At 43.4% G+C, this 22,164-nt stretch overlaps 1 protein-coding gene across 3 annotated transcripts in view; it reads left to right on the top strand.

The window, feature by feature from the left end:
* Positions 1 to 22,164, top strand: part of NOS1AP (nitric oxide synthase 1 adaptor protein) — a 1,090,707-nt gene that overhangs the window by 619,008 nt on the left and 449,535 nt on the right. For 2 of the 3 annotated variants that reach the window (XM_086955405.1, XM_086955412.1), the window contains exon 4: positions 7,096 to 7,154. In XM_086955405.1, coding sequence (XP_086811531.1) covers positions 7,096 to 7,154 — 59 coding nt within the window. Of the gene's footprint in view, positions 1 to 7,080; positions 7,155 to 22,164 lie in introns of all 3 variants that reach the window. The other variant, XM_086955396.1, reaches the window with a different exon arrangement.

Genomic DNA, 22,164 nt, shown 5'->3' with positions numbered 1-22,164 from the left:
CTATAGATAAAGAGGTCAATAGGGAGCCAAGTGAGACAGCCATTGTCCATACTGAGAACAGGTGCCCCGTGTCCCTTCAGGATATCGAGAACTTAATTAGATCATATTCTGTATCTATCTTGGAGAGGCTAACGGAGGTGGAGTGTAGGCTGTCAAAAATTGAGATTGCACTGCCTAAAATAGATCTTGTAGGCCATGCTGATGTTAATTATGCAAATAATCAAGCATCTAAGGGTGTATCTCAAGTTTCGTCATCTGTTGTGCTACCTCCTCCCCCTATTGCTGCTCATGTTGTTCTTACACCTCCCTCAACTCTACCCGTACCAAAATCTTCGGAGAACCCAGCATCAGCTATTGCTCACCACCATGTTAATTCTAGGCCATCCCAAGAGGCAACTGGTGATTCAATGCTGGGGTCTGTTGTTAGCAAGACCAGCGTTAATACATCTAAAAATTCTGGTAATATAACCAATCTAGCTTTAACAGACCTAACAAGGGAAGCGAGGGAAACCAGACGCACCTGGGGGAAACCTAAAAGGGTTCCACTGCCTGAACTTCCACCAGAGGCAGTACCCTATGTGGTAGTCCTAACAGGTGTGCCTGCCCTTGAACAAAATAAGAGGGAGGGTTTTTTTCAACTAAAAAATAAGATAACGCACTGGTTGAGAGCACATAGGCCTATTGCAAATTATGTTAACGGGGACATAGTTCATGTTCGACGCCTCGAATGGTTGGGGGGAAGAACCAAAGATATCGAGGGTGATGTAGTGGTTGTTAATTTTAGGGACCCAAACGCTGTCCACTACATATTGAACTGGCAGACGGGGAGTTCTAACAGTACTATAATCCCAAGACCTCTAACGTATTTTTACCCTAGGCCAGTGGTTGTTCCATCTCATTTTCCCCTTTCACAGGGGTCAATTCAAACTCAGCCACATAATTGTCCAATTGTACAGAATGTTGGGAACAGTTATTGCTCTCAGTACCCCCTGATTTACCAGGGTATGAGAAACATGCCTGGTGCCCCTTGCCCTGCAACGGTTCAAGACCCCCTGGGATGGCATTCCGTCCCAACTAGTTACCATAACTTTCACAGTTTTCAGGATAGAAGGATGGACCATCTGAAACCTTTCACGCCTCTTGAGACGTCCAATCGCTTTGACGTCTTCAGTGGCCTTGATGGTTGTGATTGAAGGTTGTTGGGCGGGGGGGTCGAGGGAGGGGACTCAAGGAACCATACTGAGATGAGGGTTGGAACAGAGCGTAAACTATTGCCAACTGTTGTATTTCGACCTTTGGGTATGAATGTTACATGTCATGATAATATTCCTGAAGAACAGGTAGGACTAATCCCTACCATAAGACACTTACCTCTTGAGGAAATATCTCCGGGAACTGAACAAGTAGCATATACTGGTGATGAGATGTCAAGGGTTAACACCATCATGTCTTCTGCAATGGGGATTTCGGTCAAGCTTGTTAGTTGGAATGTAGCTGGGGTTGCCAGCAAACTGAGGGATCAAGACTGGGCTGCTTTTGTGGAATCCTTTGATTTTTGTCTACTCCAGGAGACCTGGGCAATCGATATTCCTCACAGGGTGGGCTACAAGACTTTTGGTATTGGAGCAGTCCCATCCAAGAGTGGTAGGCCGTCCGGGGGTCTTCTGATCTGGGCAAGGATCAATCTCAGGGTTGACATAGAGGTGATAGACACAAATTCGGTAGATATCCTAGCATTAAAAATAACTACCTCCAATGGGAAGAAATTAGTCCTAATAAACATTTATAATAGGCCAACACCGTCATCAAAGGAATCCCTTATTGTTTCTAAACTGGATTACTTCTTGAGGGGGTTGAATCCTGGGGAGGATCTTATCATCTTGGCTGGGGATCTAAATTGTGACTATGAACCAGTGTCGGGCATAAGTGAGATTTTTGAGGAGGAAGATCAGGCAAACAAAATCCCCCTCCTCGGGAGTAACAAATCCGTGAAATGTTCCATTCTGGCTCTGCAACTGATCAAATTATGTACAGAGCATCACCTTAGGGCCTGTAATGGCCGGTTACCGTCCGACACCCCAAAAAAACCAACCTTTAGGAGGAATACATACAGAAGCATCTTGGACTTTGTAATAGTTTCTATCCCTCTTTGGTCGTATCTCATAGATCTTGAATTAATGGAGAGGGCTGAAAGTGACCACTTTCCACTAAACTTGTCACTAAACGCTGCACTTTTTAGCGACCCCTCCTCTCCTACCTGCTTTGAGGGGGGTGTTAGGGATGGTATTGATATTCACATCAGTAACAACAGGAGATCGCTAAAATGGCCATTTATTTTGGATCATGGTGATATTTTGAGTGAAATTTACTCACTTTTTGCAGGTACCTTTGCTGCATATCTAAGCTTAACTCCTGAGGAGGAAGCAAGAACTTCCTTTCAGTCCATACATTTGGAGTTTTTCAAAAAATTAAAATTATTGGTAACTAAAATGCCCAAAAAACCCCAGCAGAAGACTCAGAATTTGTCTCACAGTAAGCCCTGGTATGACAGACTGTGTAGAGAGTCAAAGAGGGAAATGCTAATCGCTATTAAATCCAAATCGCAACTGGATGTTAAGATAGCTTAAAGCAACTACAAAACTATCCAAAGGACTTCAAAAATTGCGTGGGAGGAAGCAAAGTGGGCGGAATTACTGTCAGCTGCAAGATCGCGAGATACTGTATTATTCTGGAAGCTGATAGCAAATGGGAACAAGGTGGGAAGGGTGATCAGAGACACATTCCTAGACGAGCAAACCTGGGTAACCCACTTTACCAATTTATATACGAAATATGATGATCCCCATACAGCATCTACTGTAGTTAGTCATGAACTTCCAGTGGACCCGCTGGTCTTTACCTTGGGGGAAACAGAGTTGGCTATTAGCCAAGTAAAAAATGGGAAAGCCCCAGGCTTGGATAAAATCCCTGGGGATCTTTACAAGCACGACTTGAAAATATGGGCACCATATATCAACTACCTATGCAACAAACTATCCCAAAGTTTAGAATTTCCTGAAAGTTGGAAAGGAGCTGAAATTGTTTTAATTTTTAAAAAAGGAGACAGGAAGGACCCCTGTAATTATCGTCCAATAAGCTTAATGGACATCCTTCAGAAAATTTACTCACGCCATATTTTATTACGAGTGAGTAATTGGTTGGACGAAAATTCATTTTTAACTAAATTTCAAGCCGGGTTCAGAACTAAAGTCAGCACAATAGATCAGTGCTTTAGATTCTGCTGCCTCTACTGGAAGTACGTAATGATAAAGAAGGCCCACTTGTATGTTGCCTTTGTTGATTTAAGGGCAGCTTTCGACTTGGTGCCACGTGATCTTCTGTGGAAGACGCTGAGTGCAGCGGGCATGCCAAACAATATAGTAGCTCAAATTATAAAATTACATGATGGGAACTTCGCGAGAATTAGATGGGGACAAAACGGCGAACTTTCACGGAAAATTCCAATCGAACGTGGAGTTCGCCAGGGATGCGTTCTGGCCCCCACGTTATTTTCTATCTTCGTGAATGATATTCCCTCTTACTTAGACAAATGTAAAAATGATGCACCTAAATTGAATGGCGAAAGGGTAGCATCTCTATTGTTTGCTGACGATACTATTCTGATATCCCAAACTAAAAATGGCTTGCAGATTTTATTGAATACTTTTAACGATTATTGTTGTCAAAAGGGGCTAGAGATAAATGTAAAAAAAACGAAATACATGGCCCTTAATCCAACCAAACCAGACAAGGGTTGTCTATCCTTGAAAGGGATAAAGTTGGAATCAGTGCCTCACTTTTCATATTTAGGGGTGACGCTTGATTGTAACTTTACCTGGAAAGCTCAAATGGAAAAAAGCAAATTGTTATTTGCCCAGAACGTTAAACCAATCCTTAGAGAGCAAAGCTTAAGCACCAGCAAAGCGGTACGTCCCGTTATGGAACTTTTTAAATTCAAGGTTCAATCTTCAGTGTTATATGGTGCTGAACTGTGGGGGCCAGGCTCCAAGGAGACTTTTAGCATTCATGATAACAACTTTATGCGTAGCTTGGTTAGGGCTCCGAGAGGGACCCCATTAGTACCCCTGCAATTGGACCTCGACTTTAAAAGAACTGACCATCATGTTCTTATCAGACCACTTATGCTGTGGGTAAGATTGTGGCACGTTCCTGAGCTTCAGGTATATAGAGAAGGGCTGATGGAGATCATGGGGTTGGATAGTAACAAAAAAATACTTTGGCTAACACACGTTAGGACTTGGCTAAATTTTATAGGCCTGAAACACTTTTGGGAGCATCCTGAGCAGCTTCCACCAAATCCCAAAGTAGTCCTGAAAAAAGCTTTTTGGTCCTATGTAGCAAATATGGCTGTAAACCTCAGTACTAGCGGTTCATTAGTATCAAAATTTTTAAGTTTTAAGGGTGAACCCCTTTATGAGTCCTTTATGGACGAGATAGAGCCTCCACTTGCCAAGACACTTTTTCTAAAGTTCAGATATGGAAATCTTCGATTGAAAGCAACTTTGTCATGTTGGGCAAGGAACCGTGACCCATCGGCCGAGGAATTGGACAAAGTTTGTTCACTTTGTGAACATAATCAAATTGAGAATGTGCAGCACATTCTCTTTTTTTGTCCTATCTATGCCCATGAGAGGAAAAGATGGATCAAACCGATATGTCTTTTATTAGGTTTGAGGTCTTGTGGTCAGGCTCTGAGAATTTTGACTACTAATACTTCACAACAGATTATATTTAGTGTGAGTAGATTTTTACTTGCCATTTGCTACCGTAGGAAAAAAATGGGCCTTCAGTTGTGAATTTAATTCCTAATCTCCATTCATATTGTCCTATCTATGGAATTGATTTGTTTATAGTAGCACTAACTGCTTTAGACAATTGAATTTGCTTACAGAATTATTGAGGTGTCCTCCCGTCTCATATGTTTTTATTGTCATGCTCCATGATTATTCAACTTTTGTTGCACAGTTAAATAGAATGTATTTTCCATGTTTTTTTTTTTTTTTAAGTGATTGTGCTTATGTTATAGACATGTAACTTTTAATGAAACGTAATGTTTAAACTGTTCTTTTATGGCGTAATGCCGAAATAAAGATTTGAAATGAATGAATGATTGACCGTAGTGGCTGCCTGCTGTATAATGGATGATGTCTGTGACAGTATTGTAGTCTGCATTGTGCTGAAGACCAGATTGAAAATGTTCCCTTTCCTTTGGGTTGGTTCTTTAACTTACATTTTGATGTTTACTGTGTGAAAAGTGGAGGAGGGAACATACAGGAAAAGTATGTAAAGATGCACGGTGCAAAGGAACAGGCCTATCGTTATTAATGTTTCTTAGTCAAATTGCCTACAATAACTGTTGTTGTGTGCAATGAGAAAATTAATTACTTTTATTTTTCATATGACAATAGGCTCAGAGACAACCTGCACTGGTATCAAATTACCAAAATTGTTAATGTGTTGTTTTGCACATGGGAGGACAAAAACAAATACTCTACAGAAAGCAAAAATATGTCTATATTATCAAGCACACTTGGCACCAATAAAATGTGGCTCTCATTAAATGACTACCTACAAGCTCCGCCCACAATTGCCCCGCCCCCTTTCACTGACTAAATTGATGAGTACCTGCACTTATTTTTTCCCATTTAAAGCACTGCCTGTACCTGCAGCATCGACCTCACTGCTATCCCGAGTCTCATCATGATAAGAGCAGTGAGACTGAAAACTTTAATGACTGTACTTACTTATGTTGAGTCTTAAAATTGCAACTTGGTAAATGAGAATTCATTTATCGAAAGTAGTTTCCAGGGATACAATCTCTGCTTGGGCTATTGGGCTTCCTATCTCGTTGTGGTGAGCTGACCGGTTTAAGGCTTAATTCCTACAATAAGAAAGGATGATGCACTCCCTTCAACATCTGTTTTATGGGTGTAGGATGCTTTCATGATTGCAATAGTGGGGAGTCTGCAGAAGGGCTTTACTGCATGATAATCTCATGCCTAAAATAAATACCCTGAAGGGGCTAGTCTGAAGTTGGGTGGGAGGGTTACAGAAGATAAGAGATTAGCTTCCAGCCGGACATAAAATTACATCACTCCTTTTCAGTAGTAGCCTAACAAGACATTCCTTCCACATATCTGAACTACCCGTTACACGTGGCAGCAGTGGTTGAGTTCTGGTAAAAAAACATCCCTTCACGCACTTGGGCAAGGACCATCGCCAAGCGCCATAGTCTTTCGGGCAAAGGTAGCTCCTTTGGCCTTCGACGATTTTTAACTGCAAAGTAAACAGCCTTGAGTGATTCCAGGAGAGAAAGTATTACTAAGGTGGGTAAAATAACACCTTCAGTTTATGGTTACAATCTGTTTTATTTCATTTAAAAAATAACACATCCACTCACCTACAACCAATGGCTGGTGAGGTACAGTTGGGGAGGGGACAAGTGGGGATGCAGGAAGAAAGAGGGAGGGGGAGAAGGAGGTCTTTAGAAGGGAGAAAAAAGAATCAATAACGGGAAGCAGTCCAACCAATGGAAGGAATGAGCACTACCTCAACATCGTTGCCTTCCTCTCAATTGTCGAGTCGCAGATGTAAATTGCCCTTGGCACCAGGTACAAGTCTATCTTGCCTTATTGTGGTGGTCGAGGGATTTGGAATATTTCTGGCAAGATAAACACATGCATTTAATAGCATTACTGAACTACAAGGCTGGGGTAAATGCAATTGTTGTTATTCCTTGAACGCAAGCAACAAGTATGGAATAAGTTGAAAAATAATAAATTCCGCCTACTGAGCTAGTCAAAAGAGCAGTGCTCCACAGAGAGCGTGTGCATGGGGACATCAATCACAAACATTGCTGTTATTTTTCCTCTGGGTCGTATTTGCTGTCGCTTCTGATATCCATGAAACGTTATTGCACCAAAAATGCATTTTTAACATCCGCATTGTGCATTTTCACATCTGTAAAAAATTACTTAGAGCTTGGCAGGCTTATTTTATTGCTCTTTAAATAAATTACAGCTTCTTTCGTTGCAGAAAAAAGAGTGGGCTTGGGATGAGAGCAAGATGCTGGTGATGCAAGACCCCATTTACAGGTAAGAGCTGAATGTGGCGTGATGTAAAGTGGAGTATCAAATTATGCCCCCAACACCGCCAGGTTGGCAAAGTCAGAGAGTGTCTACTTTGAGAAAGACATCTGTCAAAAGAAACAGATGCCCTTACCACAAACATGAACTGCAATATAAGGAGATGGCTACTTTCACATGACGTGGCTCGCATGCCGGAAGCCACCCTGGCACTCCCATTAAACTCAGTGCCTCTGAGTGAGGTAGGAGGGGTTCAGACATCTAGTATGTAGGTGCTGCTTCAAGTAACTGTTTTTGTGAGAAGAACTACTCAAATGCCATTTCTCAAATGTTTTGTCATTCATGTTAGAACTTTAAGTACTCTCATTCCTAAATGTCCTAACTAAAGAAATGGAAGTCAACAGATGGATGAGAGGCCAGGCAGAATCCTTCTGGCTTGATTGATTCCAATACTGAAACAAAATGGAAGGCAGGGAAGCCAATGTTGTTTTTAACTGTCCCAGTTAGAGTGCAAGGAGTAAAGGGTTGGATTCAGAGAAGCGAGATATAGACAAAAAAAACACCTGATGACCCCAACCAAGTTTGTGTCTGAGGCATTCAATATGAAGGTTATATTTTAAACACGGTGCAGAATACTAAAGCTGTGATGACTTTGCTCCCATGAAAAGGTTTTTGACTCTTTATTGACTTCTAAAAAATCCAAAAAGGGCTTAACTAAAGTTTTGGATGTCAGCATGTTTTCCTGTTGCCCAAAAGCCTAGTACTGTGTTGTGGCAGTGTCCCTCAAAGCCCCTGATGAGCCTACCTGCAATGTTACGCAGTCTAGTGGGTGGACTTCTGTAGAGTTAGTTTGTCTGTGAGATTGCCTCTAACGTGACACGCACAAGATAATCACTTCTCCGTGAAGGCACACATTAAAAACACTAAAGAAACAATCTTAGTTGCCTTTTTTGCTAACAAAAAAACAACCGACTGTCAACACGGATAGTCTTCCACTCTGTAGTTCAAACAATTGTGGAATCTAAAGGGACTATAGAAACACGCTACTCGGTGAAGCTCCAAAGAATTCCTTGGAAACCGCTAGGCTCTACCACACTCAGGGCCTAATTCACATAGAGCCTCCGCACCCGTGGCAGATCTCCGCACTGCAATTTGTCATTGTGGGGATCCCGCCACGGGTGCAGGGGGATCCCGCCACCAGTAGGGAGGCTCTTTGTGAATTGGTGATTAGACTTGTTTCTGGCTCCAATATGGGCAGGTAGATGCCAGTGTCCCTTGAGGAAAACCAATCCCTGAAGTCCCACCCACCTTCAAACCCCTTCTAAGAGACCATGGATACAAAATCAAGTTATTTGGGTCAGGGGTTGTAAGTCCCTGGCCATATTTATTAAAACATATAATCAGGAAAACAGTCATATTTTATGCACAGTAACCCATACGTTTACACTTTCTTACGCGGTTATGCCCTAGCCTTAAAAGAGTTGCGAATACATGGGAGTTACCTAACCATAAATAAGATTGTTCCTGTGAATCCATCACAAGCATTTTCCCCAAGTGAGATCATGAATGGTTCCGGGACCCCTCCTCTTAGAACCTCTTGTCCAATATCATATTGGACATGAATGGGTCCCTCCTTTTGGGGGGATCCCCACCCACCAATCTCCCATACCGGGAGTGCCTGCGCAGGGGGCCCATCTGCCAACTAGGCTACTTCCCTCTTCCTCCTCCCAAGGGCATGTGCTAGCTTGTGCCCACTGCACCAGCACGGGTGGGTGTGAGGTAAGTGCTGCATGTCAAAAACCACCCACCTGCCCGCACCACTGCAGCCTTCTCTCAACTTGCTGCTAGCACCCTATGGGGGGTCCACTGAATCCGCTGTTACTTTGGTCTAAAAGGGGGCCTTACATGGAGCCTAACTGTCCCACCAATCATGACCTCACCCGCTAACCAACATAAATACGACATAGGAATGGGATGAAGCTGGGATTCTCATATAGATTTTTACCTTAACAATCCTTGGAATGACCTAGCCGACTGAACCTTTTTTTCTGCTAAGTGTAAAGGGTAGTTCCCTAATTTCACACTTATGACAATTTTCAAAGGATCAAATACATCTCAATCCAAAGGACCACCGACTATGAAGTAAAGTTTAAAGATTTATTACAAAGCCAAAAATCACTGAACGTACAAGCACCTCAGCAAGAGGTTTAGAAAATAAACTGGCACTAATACAAACATAATCCTACGCAAGAGTCTCAGCCGGCTCAAAATAAAAAGTAAAGTAAGTTCAAGAAGCATTAGGCAAGCAGTAATTGTTCCCACTTGAAGTCTTGAAGTCTCGACTGGATCTGCTCCAAAGGGAAAGAAAAGATTAGTCTGTCGCTACACTAACTCTAAGGTGACATCCCTACATAACATACCTCCCAGGCAAGAGAAAAAGGTGGCAGCTGTGAAGGCTCCCTAAGTAGCATATTCACTTTTCCAGGTGAGTAGCCTAGGCTACTGAGCTCGTTCTAAGATGCTCCTTCCTTTCTCCTACCTAGTTCCCACTAAGACCTCTACTCTAACTGCATCTCCAGCTGGACTGCCTTAGACTGACTCTCCTCCCTCGGGGCACTTTCCCTAATACAAAATCCCAAAACAGTAGACACGCCTTAGTCACACCCCCTCTAGGCAGGTGTCTGCTTCTGGAGTTTTCCATCAAGACTCCATCCTTGTGCAAAAACCGTTGCTGTTTCCTTGGGTCCCAGGCACCTTCTCAGCCAAATGTTGCATCTCTGCATTCCGATCCACTTCCTTCGTTTTCACTCCTATCAGCCTAACTCCTAAACAATGGATCATTCTACCTAACAAGCTTCACGTCCTTGCACCTGCAACAGAAACGCATGAGAAACAATCTTGCACACCCTCTAAGTTACAATTCAAATTCTACTGCGAAAAGGAGCCTTTCCCAAGGAAAGAATTACATATTTCAAATCTTCATGTTACCTAAGCTAAGAAAATACAGTTAGGCCTCTGCTGGCATTTTCATGTCTCAGGCCTTCATACTTTTAAATGCATTCCTAATACTATAACATAAGCATTACATTTAAAACCATTCTAAAAGCATTATTTCATAGCATTTCTAAAACATTATTCCTTCTCATGTTAGAACATCATTTTCTCTTCAGTAGCAACCTACACGTGCAACTTTAATATGGCACGTTCAACCTAATACAACATTTTACACATGAAGCAATAATTTCTACGTTACTTAAAGCATATTCTCGATTAAAGCACTACATTAGTCTTCAAATGATATGAGCACTCTTCTACATTTTGCAATACACTCGATTAGTTCTACATTTCTAAGAAACACACGTTAATACAGTCCTCTGAATAAGCGGGTGCTGACTACGGGGGGTTATAGTGCACCCCTACAATTTTCAAAATAACATGGCGCTCTATCAGTCCCCCCCTTTGATGACCTGTGTCATCACAAACTACACCATCCTTGGGGAAAGTACCGACTTAAACAGAACTTGTTGCCACTCTTCCTCTCCTGAGCATTTCCATGTTCTTAAGGTTACGATATTTACAGTCATGCAGTCTCTCCATTCGTCTCTCTTGCACTTTCAGTGATCGCTCCAATCGGCTAGACTTATACCACTTGTAAGCTTTTATCAAACCCCACAATCCAATAACACATGCCACAACTATGATAAGGGGTTTCAAAACATAGCCAACTAACCCTTTTCCAAGGTTTGCAAGCCAACTCACCACTTTGCCAAAACCCTTACCAACTTTTTCCCACACAGTTTCTTCAGTCAAATCCTCAATCTCATAGTGAATTGCAGTGATGTTACTTATATATTTATCCAGATCTTTGCTGTTATCTGGTATATGAGTACATCACTCTTGGACCTTCAAAAGTTTACAGACTCCTCCCTCTTTTGCCAGAAGGACGTCTAAAGGAAGACGATTTTGCAAAACCATTGTCCTTATCGATAACATCTCTCCTTCAATCAACACCAACGATTTAGGTGTATTCATCTGCAATTCATCCACAACAGTCGCCAACCTTCTAATCTTCACATCATTCAAAATCACTCCCAAGGTTGATATCATTGCTCCAAAAATATCTCCAACCACAGCTGCTGCACTTTCACCTCGCTTCACTCTTACATGCTGTCCTCCTTCTAAGAGCTCCAAATCTTCTGTATGATAAATCTTGGGGAAAATGATCGCTCAATAACATGTACCATACCATTTCTCAGGCAATCGCACATAGGCATTCCTCCCACAAACAAAATACACAGTTGGAATTATCTACACTACACTTTGCAAAAAGTCCTTTGCGTAATACTCCAATGTAAAGGTATGCTCACATGTGGTCTGCCCCACATTGACATTCTCATAATAGGTCTGTGGTCTACTTATGCACAACTTCCCCTTCTGCAATTCATCTAAAGCTATCGGACCATAACTCCCTTTCGACTTGTGCAACTTCTCTTCATCTGTCCAATCTACTCTACCCTGTCCTGAATCTCGCAACTGCTTTTGTTTCCTGTATCTATCTTCTACTTTATCTATAAATTTATTTTCTACATCTGACAACAAGCACGTCAGATTATGGCGATGAACATAAGCAGTATCCAACTCTTGAGTCGGAATGAAATAGGTTCTAAGTCTTTCCTCTGATTGTAGTAATCATACTTATTCAAATGCTTATAAGCTGGCACTTCAGGAACAACTGCATCATTATTCAAAAAGAAATACTCAAAATGATTTTGTCCATAGAAAATGTTAAGCAGCAAACCACATGTAATACCATTTGTCAATGGGAGATGATGGTATCTAATACCCTCATCCACTGAAGCTGGCAACTGCATACACACATAACAATCTTTCGCATCCATTGCATCAATATACTCATACAACAACTTTGCATACGCTTTAAGCTTAAAGTCACCTCTAGACAGATCTGCTTGTAACCTATGACTCTCCTCTAGTAGCAAAACTCTTTTGTCTCCTATTTTGACCTCTTTCTTGCTAGGAGTAGTAGGTGTAGGTGTTCCCTCTACCTCCACTGCCTGCTCATGTGGCGCTAAATACGAAACTACCACTACTAGAATTATGAAGAGTATCACTCCTCCTATAAGTGTGCCTGCTATGCACTAGCCCTACGATTTGGGTTTCCAGCCTCCATGAGCTCAGAAATATTTTCAGCTTCTTGGTTCAGCAATAAACGCTCAAAAGTCTCTTTTCTCCTTCTTCAATTGCTTGAACCAACTCGAACCACACCTCGGAAAGCTGGAAGTCCACTTTTTGTTTCAGTTCCTTATTTACAGCAATCAAAAGGCAACCTTAACCCTTCTCCGTCCTCTGTGGAAAGTCCCTAAATTTCTTCTTCTTCCACTCGGACCTAGGTTATCTAATTCAGCTTATTTACAAGAAAGTCTCTTTAATCCAAAATAAGATTTGCACCAACAGCTTCTAGAACATGCTGCAAAAGTTCAAGAAGAAGAACAATAGATTCACGAGATGGTATCTCAGTTCCAAAGGTAGGGAATATCAGTCTATTCAAGAATTCTGCTCAGAATCAAGGATTCGGAACTGTGCTGGTTAGCACTCCTTCAATTTCAAGTCCTGGTACTAACAACATCACATCCAACTTCACGTTAGGGCTGGTACTAACCACTGTCACTGCCCTCAACCTCCCCGATCTCAGCACTCCTGGCATCAGTCACAGGTATGACCACTCTGGAGTTGCGTACTTCGGCAAGGCACTCTCTTTCGTCTTGATCTCCTCAGACCTCCACAAGATTGCTCTTCTTCGCCTGACTCGGACTCTTCAGACACGGGAGCAAGATCCCTCTCGGAGACCAGTCTCAAGTTCAGTCGCCTCTGTCTCTCTGGCCACTGCTCTTCTGCTCTGCTTGTTCTCTTGCTTTCTCTTTGCTCACCCTGCTCACAACTTTCCTCAGCTAAGTCTGACTCTGGACCATTTTCACAGTAACTTCCCCTTTCGGAGGCGGTTTCAGTGTCGCTGTTGTCGTGACCCTCCTCAGCTCGGTCTAATGAACAACCAGGTTCTTCAGACACTCTCACAGCTTGGCTTGTCCCCTCCAGTGGCCCTTCCACTTCAGCTGGATTTTCATTAGGGAGAGGAGCTGTTTCTTCCAAGGGTGCTGAAACTGGATGGGTGTGAGAAGCATGCACCCAATTCGGCAATCCTCCACACTTTACTGCAGTGTTCGTCACCAGGACAACCGATATGGGCCTCTCCAGCGAACATCCAAGCAGCTCTTTCTCACGTGCTTCCGAACCAGCACCCAGTCCCCCGGACTTAGGTCGTGACAGAGATCACTTGAAGCCGTAACCACAGCAGCCTGCACCTAATGGGACACAGAACGGATGACATCAGCTAGTCCCTTGCAATAATCAAGGATCAGATCATCAGTGATGCTTATCAAAGCTGTTAATGGAACTTTTTGTAACCTCATAGCCATCCTCATCAGCACTTCATGAGGTGAAAGACCTGTTCTCCTGTCTGGGGTACTGCGCATACTCATCAACACCAAAAGCAAAGCATCAGGCCATTTCAGAGACGTGGATGAACACATTTTTGCCATTCGAGCTTTCAAAGTCCCATTGATCTGCTCCACTATCCCAGAAGCCTCTTGACGATAACTACAATGGAGCCTCTGATCAACCTGCAATGCTGTGCAAAGCATCTTCATGATTTCGCTATGTAAGTGCGTTCCTATGTCCGATTCCAAAGATGTCGGAATCCCAAACCTAGGAATTAGTTCCCTCAACAACAGCTTTGCTACAGTGAGTGTGTCACACCTACGTGTAGGGTAAGACTCCACCCACCTTGAGAACACGCACACCACAACCAAGACGTACCTCAGCCCGTTACACCAAGGCATCTCAATGAAATCCAACTGCATCCTGTTAAAAGGTCCCCCGGACCTCCCAATGTGACTCATTGTAACCACAGTTTTCTTTCCAGCATTCATTTGTTGACATGTAACACACCTCTGACACACAGCTTCTGCCACTGCATGAAATCGCGGATTGTACCAGGTTTGTCGGAACACTTTATTTGTTTATTTATTTAGGATTTGTAATGCGCATGGCTGCCTCAGCAACGAGGCGTCCCAGCGCAACCAGAAACCAAAGACAGGGGCATGAAAAACCAACTTATTGATTAAACATCGGATAAAGGGAATAACCAGGTTTTTATGGTTTTACAGAATGCCAAGAGATTAGGAATAGCTCTAATGTGAGCCGGGAGAGAGTTCCAGAGATAAAACCGCTAAAAAGCGAAAGGAGCAGCCCCCTGCCCTCGCCCTCCGGACTCGAGGAGCACAAACAAGCGCAAGGTTGGCAGATCTCAATGCACGCCCAGGTACATAGGGCATCAACAGGCAAGATAGACCAAGAGGGGCTTGGTGCGATAAAATCGTATAAGAAATGCACAATACCTTAAAATGCGCTTTTCAATGGGCAGCCAATGAAGCTTGGGAAGCACATGCGCCACCAAGCAAGATCTGGGTAGGGCCACCAGAAGGCACGCTGCCGCATTCTGGACCCTCTGCAGGCGTTTAATGATGGCTTTATTAGCGCCCAGGTATAGAGAGTTACCATAGTCTAGCCTGGAGAGAATGAACGCCTGAACAATAGTCTGACAAACTCTAGGAGGGAAAAAGCCAAGCAAGGGTCTCAACCTTCGCAAGAGCCCGAAACAGACAGCGGCAACAGCTTTTGTCTGCTTCTCAAATGTCAGTCCATTGTCAAACTACATGCCCAAGTTCTTCACAGCTTCTTTGGGTAACGGGGCGGGTTTGAGGCGGCCTGGCCACCAATGCTCAGACCATAACTCCCGATCCTTGCCAAACAGTAAAATCTCAGATTTACTGGCATTTAACTGTAAACAGTTTGCCATCATCCAATCTGAGATGACCAGCAGATCCTCCTTGAACTTCTCCAAGTTGGCACAGCAATTGTTAGAAAAGGCAATTACCAACTTGGTATCGTCGGCATACAACACCAAGGACAGCCCCCTGCCTTTTGCTACTTCTGCCAGGGGTCTCACATAAAGATTGAACAAAAGTGGGCTTAAGATAGAGCCCTGGGGTACCCCTTGGCGCAGGGCACATTCCTGGGAACAGAAAGGTGGTCCTGAGACCTGGAAGGACCGTTCCTCTAAAAATGATCGTATCCAATCCAAGGCCCCATCCCTAATCCCAACTTCCTGGAGGGGTTCGAGAAGAATCACATGAGACTCCGTATCAAAAACGGCGCTTAGGTCCAGCAAGACCAAGGCCGCAGAATCTCCTACATCCAACCTGCTCCGAATGGATTCCGATACTGCCAGTAGCGCTGATTCGGTGCTGTGCAGTGGTCGAAAACCATGCTGTGAGGAGTCAAAAATGTTACGCTGTTCGATGAATTTGGATAGAGTGGAGTTCACATGTGCTTCCACCAGCTTAGCCAAAAACGGCAGCTGTTAAATAGGGCGATAATTGCCAGGATCTTCCGGATAAAGAGAAGATTTTTTCATCAGAGGAATGACTTTAGCGTGCTTCCACGCCCTAGGAACAGAGGCTGCCCTCAAAGACAAATTGGCCAATTCTAGGCTCACAGGAGCGATCAATGAGTGGAACTGGCGAAAGTGGGCAGATGACATGGGGTCAGCTGGGGAGCCTGACTTGATTTTATGGCACAAGACCTCAAATTCCGGGGGCGTCAACAATGGAAAAGATGATAAACAGTTGCCCTCCAAGATGTCCACCCCTCCAAGCACCACTTTCTCAATAGGACGGGTCGCCTTAGAGAGGCCGCGTTAAATCTGCTCAACTTTATTCACAAAGTGCTGCTCTAATACCTTACACTGGCAGTTGGAGGCTATAGGAGAGGCTCTAGAGGCGCCTGCACTCTTCATATTATTGAGCAGGGAGAAGATGGTCATTGCGGGGTTTGAACCGGCCAGAATCTTGCACCATCGCATCTCTTCCCAGATGTACCGCACCATGAATCTGTCTTGCCATCGGGCTCAACAACTCATCTGGCAATACTGCTCTTCCGTCACTTGAGACCCAAATGTCCACATCCCCTTTCACGCAGCCTGCATTGATCCACACATTCTTCTCCTGGTCTGAAACTTGATCCTGCAAGCACTTGAGCTCATCCCAAGTATCTGCCATGGCCAACATCATGTTGAACTCGGTTCTTTCTTGGCTGCCCTCTACATGACTTTCAGTGAATGAACAACCTTGTTCGACACAGAAACTTGCAACTTCGTCCGCATAGCTATTCCCAAGTGACATTCCCAAGTGACACACAATCTGTCCCCTTTCCATGAGCCATGCACTTAACAACTGCAATTGCCTTGGTATCTCTAGGAGCAACCTCACAAACTCCCTGTTTCTAATGGGTGATCCAGACAAATTCATGTAACCTCTCTGGGATCATAGCTGTCCGAAGTCATGAACCACACCAAACCCATACTGGCTGTCAGTGTAAATGGTAATTCGGATTTGGTCTGCTGCTCAGCAGGCATGAGTCAAAGCAATGATCTCAGCCATCTGAGCGGAGTATACTCCCTACAGGCATGCAGCTTCAACTACTCCTGTAATGGTACATACAGCAAATGCTGCTCTCAACTGACCAACACTGTCTCTTAAGCATGAACCATCAACAAAGAAAATCTCATCTTAGTCAGACAATGTTTCATCAACAATGCCAGGTCTCAGCTTGGTGCAAAGCTCAGTCACATCAAGACAATTATGGTCTGCACAATCATCATCAAGTGTGTTTGGCTACTGCATCAAGGTGGCAGGATTCAAAACAGAACACCTCCTAAGGGTCACATTCTCCTCAGCAAGTATAACTTGCTCAGCGCCGGGACGCCCCTTTGCCGGGGCAGCTGTGCGCTCTACAAGTCTGTATAACAAAACATAACATTCTTTACCCCAATCCTATCTTCCCTCAGCCTCCGCACCTGATCCATATTTACGTTCTTATGTCAGACCTACCCCTGCTCTGGATATAGCCTCTAATCTACCCATAGGGAGATGTCAACACTTCCTCTCATAGTGCATTGTTTCTTATATGTTTAGAGAAGGTCTGCATTCTTCTGCGTATTTTAAAGATCCAGATCTGTTTTGTAATCTGTACAGCTCACTGGCAACCTCTCGGGAGAGCGTAGCACTATATAATATTTTAAAATAATTAAATGTGAAGACACAAGGTCATTTTTTTACAATGATCCCTGCCAGCGGTCATATTAAATGAAATTAACCATCATGTTAATGAAACATCCGTCAAAAGGATTAATAAAGGCTCTGTGCTGACATCTATTAAAAACCTACTCTCTTCCAAAAAAGAATAAGGGCCGCTTAACAAACTAGATGGCTCAACGGGGGAGGTAAGGAAAACAATGAGCGTTATGGCACGAAATGACATTCTCAGAAAAATTAGGTCTTTCATCCGTGCTTCACCTTATGCAGAACCTTCCACTCGCCTCAAACAGTCCTGTGTAGACACCCCAGGGACGGAAGTCCCGGATGATTGTTCTGTGTAATGAGAACGCGGCCTTTGGCTTTTGTACAGGAAAGTGACAGGCTTAATAAGACTGTGTACACAGATCCAATTTCTGAGTGGGAATGCCAAGCGGAAAAACATATTACTCGGGAGTGTTCCTGCCAGCACGCGGAGAGAAACAGAGATTTATGGCTCTATGGTAAATAATGCAGTTTCCAGCGATTTTGGAACAAAGCTCTCGGTCTTTCAATTTCTGATGGATTTGAAGTCTGGTGCCGTTTTCAGTAAATGGTAATCCTGTCATGAAAAGAACGGGTACACAGAATACTGACGTGAAGGCAGGAGGAGAGGCCAGCATGTTAAGAGATTGCGAGCTTGTGGGGACTGCGGGTGGCAGACATTTTGTGTCACGAGCATCAGTGGGAAGCTCACGGTGTCTCTAGCATTCTCTGGCCAGGGCCGTCACGGTGACGGTGCGGGGAGTGGCTGTGGGAATTAAAACCCGGGTCCCCTCACTTTCCAGGGTCCTTCTATCCTTCAACCTTTATTTATACAATTTTTAATTGCAAGCAAACCTTCCATCTTCATTAATAATGAGACCTCTTATGTAGCCAGACATTGTTTTCTCCTTGCCTAAAGCACACTTTTTAATATTTATAAACAAATGCTGCTTATTGCACCTGGGCAAAGCGAAAAAGGTATTAAGAAGGCCCCGCATTAAGATTTAGCTCCAGTTCTAGAACTATTCACTGACAAGCCTCCCTTTGGTAGGAATGGCTCTTTCATGAACTATGTGCTGTATCAGGTGCACATCTGTCTCCTTGGAAAACCCAGTAATTTCACACATCGTTGACTAGTAGACATCTTGGATAATCTAGACAGGGTTGAATGACATTGGGTCATTGAAGTATTTGCAAATCCAGAATTACCTTGTGGAAGAGAATTATAGTAAAAAATATAACGACATTGAAATCACTGCTGAAGAAATGCTGGCCTTTGTTCACAAATACGTTTCAGCTTTCCGTCCATCATCTCCTTGTGTTTGGTTTGTTCGCCCTAAGTTGGCAGGGTATGCCCAGATGTGGGTCCCTTGCCCATTTTGCCACTGGATTCAAGCTAGCCTAGCTGATGAGGGGCATTAACCCGAAACTTGTCCCAGGATGCTTGTTTCGGGTCCAGGGAAGACCTGGCTTGGCAGTTCGGGCTGGACTGTTCCCATGAGGCACAGGGTCAAGACTGATTTGCATATGGCTGGGTCTGAAATGGGGTGGCGAAGTGAGCTAAATAACTATGATGGATTCAACCCAGGTCTGTGACAGGGGTGGAGTGTCTGAAAAGTTTCAGCGCTCCATCCATCATCTCCTTGTGTTAGTCTTGGATAATCTAGACAGGGTTGAATTGCATTGGTCATTGAAGTATTTGCAAATCGAGAATTACCTCGTAAATGAGAATTATAGTAAAAAATGTAACAACATTGAAATCCCTGCTGAATACATGCTGGCTGGCCTTTGCTGACAACAAAAAGGTCAGCAGGCTCACAGCACTCATATAATTGTTCGAATTACTCTCGCCCCTGATAAATTGCAGTTAATTGTTAATATCAGATGAGCAAATAACGCATGAAGTCAGCCTTTGCAAAATTGCGTACTGTAATGTTTTTCCGCATCTAAAAGCCAGTGTATAAACTGGCAAGCAATTATCCGGATTTCACCCCTTACTCAGGGGCATATGAAAATAACACATTGGAAGTTGTCCCCCTAATCAGATACTATTTAAAAAAATGCTTTTACATGTTTTTTTTATAAACGTTAATCAAAATAAATCAACTGCCAACAGCGAACATCGGTTTCCAACTTTTGAGGAAAAAAACTCCACATAGGGGTAAAACGAACAATCAACTTCTTCACACTAAAGGTTTGTTAATTACGAATCTCGTTCCAAAGTTAATCCCTAAGAATGCTTTCGTTTCTGAAACATTACAGGCACCCGTACTGCCCACAAGTAGGCAGTAGGTAGGAAAAATGTAAAATGCCACAGACACCCAGAAAGGCACATGTGTTCTATGTTTGAATGTTCTATGTTTGGGATTCATACTAAAAAACTAAAATATGCAGTGGGCGCCACACCCAACATTACATGTTACCATGTTTCTAGGCCAGCGGAGTCAGGTCCCCCTGCCATCCCTTGTTTGGCTGTACTGGGGTGAGTGTATGACATTGTTCTGCATTCTGTCCATCATTTATTCTTTTTGCATTTGTCACCGGAGTGGGACGGGTATGCCCAGACATGGGACCCGTGCTCTCCATGCCACTGGAGTCAAGCTATCCTGGCTAATGAGGGGTGAAACCCAGAAAATAGTCCTAGGATGCTTGGTTCCAGTCCAGGGAGGACCTGGCATGGCAGTTCGGGCTGGACTGTTCCCATTGGGCACAGAGTCAAGAATGATTTGCATATGGCTGAGTCCAAACTGGAATGGCTTGGTGAGCAAAAAAACTATGGATTTAGACCCAGATCTTTGTACTGGGGTGAATGTATGACATTGTCCTGCATTCTGTCCATCAATTGTTCATTTTGCATTTGTCTCCCCGAGTGGGACGGGTATGCCCAGACGTGGGTCCCGTGCTCTCCATGCGACTGGAGTCAAGCTTTCCTGGCTGATAAGGGCTGAAAGCCCGAAACCAGTCCTAGGATGCTTGTTTCCAGTCCAGGGAGGACCTAGCATGGCAGTTCGGGCTGAAGTGCTTCCATTGGGTGCAGGCTCAAGACTGATTTGCATGTGGCTGGGTTCAAACTGGAATGGCATAGGGAGCAAAAAAAGATGGATTTAGGCCCAGATCTCTGTACTGGGGTGAATGTATGACATTGTTCTGCATTCTGTCCATCAATTGTTCTTTTTGCATTTATCCTTTGTTTGGCAGCTGATCTGGCAAAAGAAAATGATCACAAAAAGTGTAATAGGCAATTTGAATACAGTCAAAGGTGAGGTGTGAGCACAATCCAACGTTCTTCAGTTCCTACCCCTTATTTGGGTGGTAGGGATCTCGATTTCTGTCTCCAAAATAACCATCCTTTATCTTCAGCAATCTTCAAGAATAAGTCCAAGGGATGTATTAATCTCTCTAAAGGCACATAAGTCTAAATAAATTGTATGACTGCAATAATGTATTCTTATAAATCCTTTCAAAACTCTTGGGTTTGTGGCTGAACATGACTATATTAAGAAATGCCGTAGTCCACCTGATCTCACACTATGGGTGTGCAATATTACAAAACCTCTTCAAGTGAACTTTTTCAAAGTATTGAGGCATTGAAGACTTAAAAAATGGAACCAATCCCCGGTAATGACAGTAGGGCAACATTACTGGTCATGGTCCGTATTGATATTAAACTTCAACTGGATGGGCTAACCTCTTTTATTCAGTGATCTGTGCCACTTTCCAGGGAAGTCAAGCTCCCTCCTCGAGGCACATACAAAGAAAACTGTAGAAGCTACACAATTAGGGACTCCCCTGTAGCCCCTGGCAGTTGAGGCCAGAACTTGAAAGACAAATCTTTTTCTCTAAGGAAAAGATTGATAAACAGACTTAGTGGCTAGCCGCTTACTACTTACAGGTGCCAGATTTTATGTCCCTTCACAGAAGGATATCGTGCCAACGGACAAATCAATTGCCTTAGCTCGTATAAGCACAATGATGCAACACTAATTGTCTCATAAATGTGTTCCTTACTTCACTGCACTTATGTTTCTATGTTTCATAAATTCTTGCTTTTAAAATAAAACCTTTTTATTTTGTTTTCTATTATTGTACAGAAATGTACATGTATATCTTTGTACTGGTAATAAAGAAGGCACACCTGATTCTGACATGAGAGCGGGTTAATTTCTATATTGTGAAATCTTTGGGGCAGAGGGTGAGATTGTAAGTGTATGTTTGAGATAGGACTTCATTCAATCGACTAAGTATTTAGACCCTAAACAGTCACCGGCTTTAACCTGGAAAGGCAGTACAGTGCTCCATCTCTCCATCCTGTTTTCACAGGTAAACAAGTGACCTAATAGTTAAACAAGTTATCTGTCTCAGTGAATTTCAGTACCAGAAGGTTTACGCAACCATGAGGTTGTAGAACATTGCAGTCCATGAAGATTTGTCTCTGGAACACTGGTTGCCTGTCAGGGTTCTCAAAATGACCCCTATCATGTAGCTCAAAGAAAGCAATGTATCCTCATTCATAGCATGAGTGTATCAGTCACACTGAGCTACTTATGCCTCTGACTTAAACTTGCTTTAGATTCACATAATTCGGCCCTCATCCCTACTAGGGGCAATGTGGATCCTCCAATCCACATCAATGAGACACCCACTGACTACAACCTTTAATCATTCGGTCATCCTCAAGTAGGAGGACTACAGTCTAGCCAAGGGCCGACTGAACTGCATTATATACTCCAGTGTAGGACCAGGTTTCACTGTGCTGAGCTCTTGGG

This window comes from Lissotriton vulgaris, chromosome 1_1 (genome assembly GCF_964263255.1).
Source record: "Lissotriton vulgaris chromosome 1_1, aLisVul1.2, whole genome shotgun sequence".
In the NCBI taxonomy this organism is placed as follows: domain Eukaryota; kingdom Metazoa; phylum Chordata; class Amphibia; order Caudata; family Salamandridae; genus Lissotriton; species Lissotriton vulgaris.
This window is presented reverse-complemented; position numbering and strand designations above follow the sequence as displayed.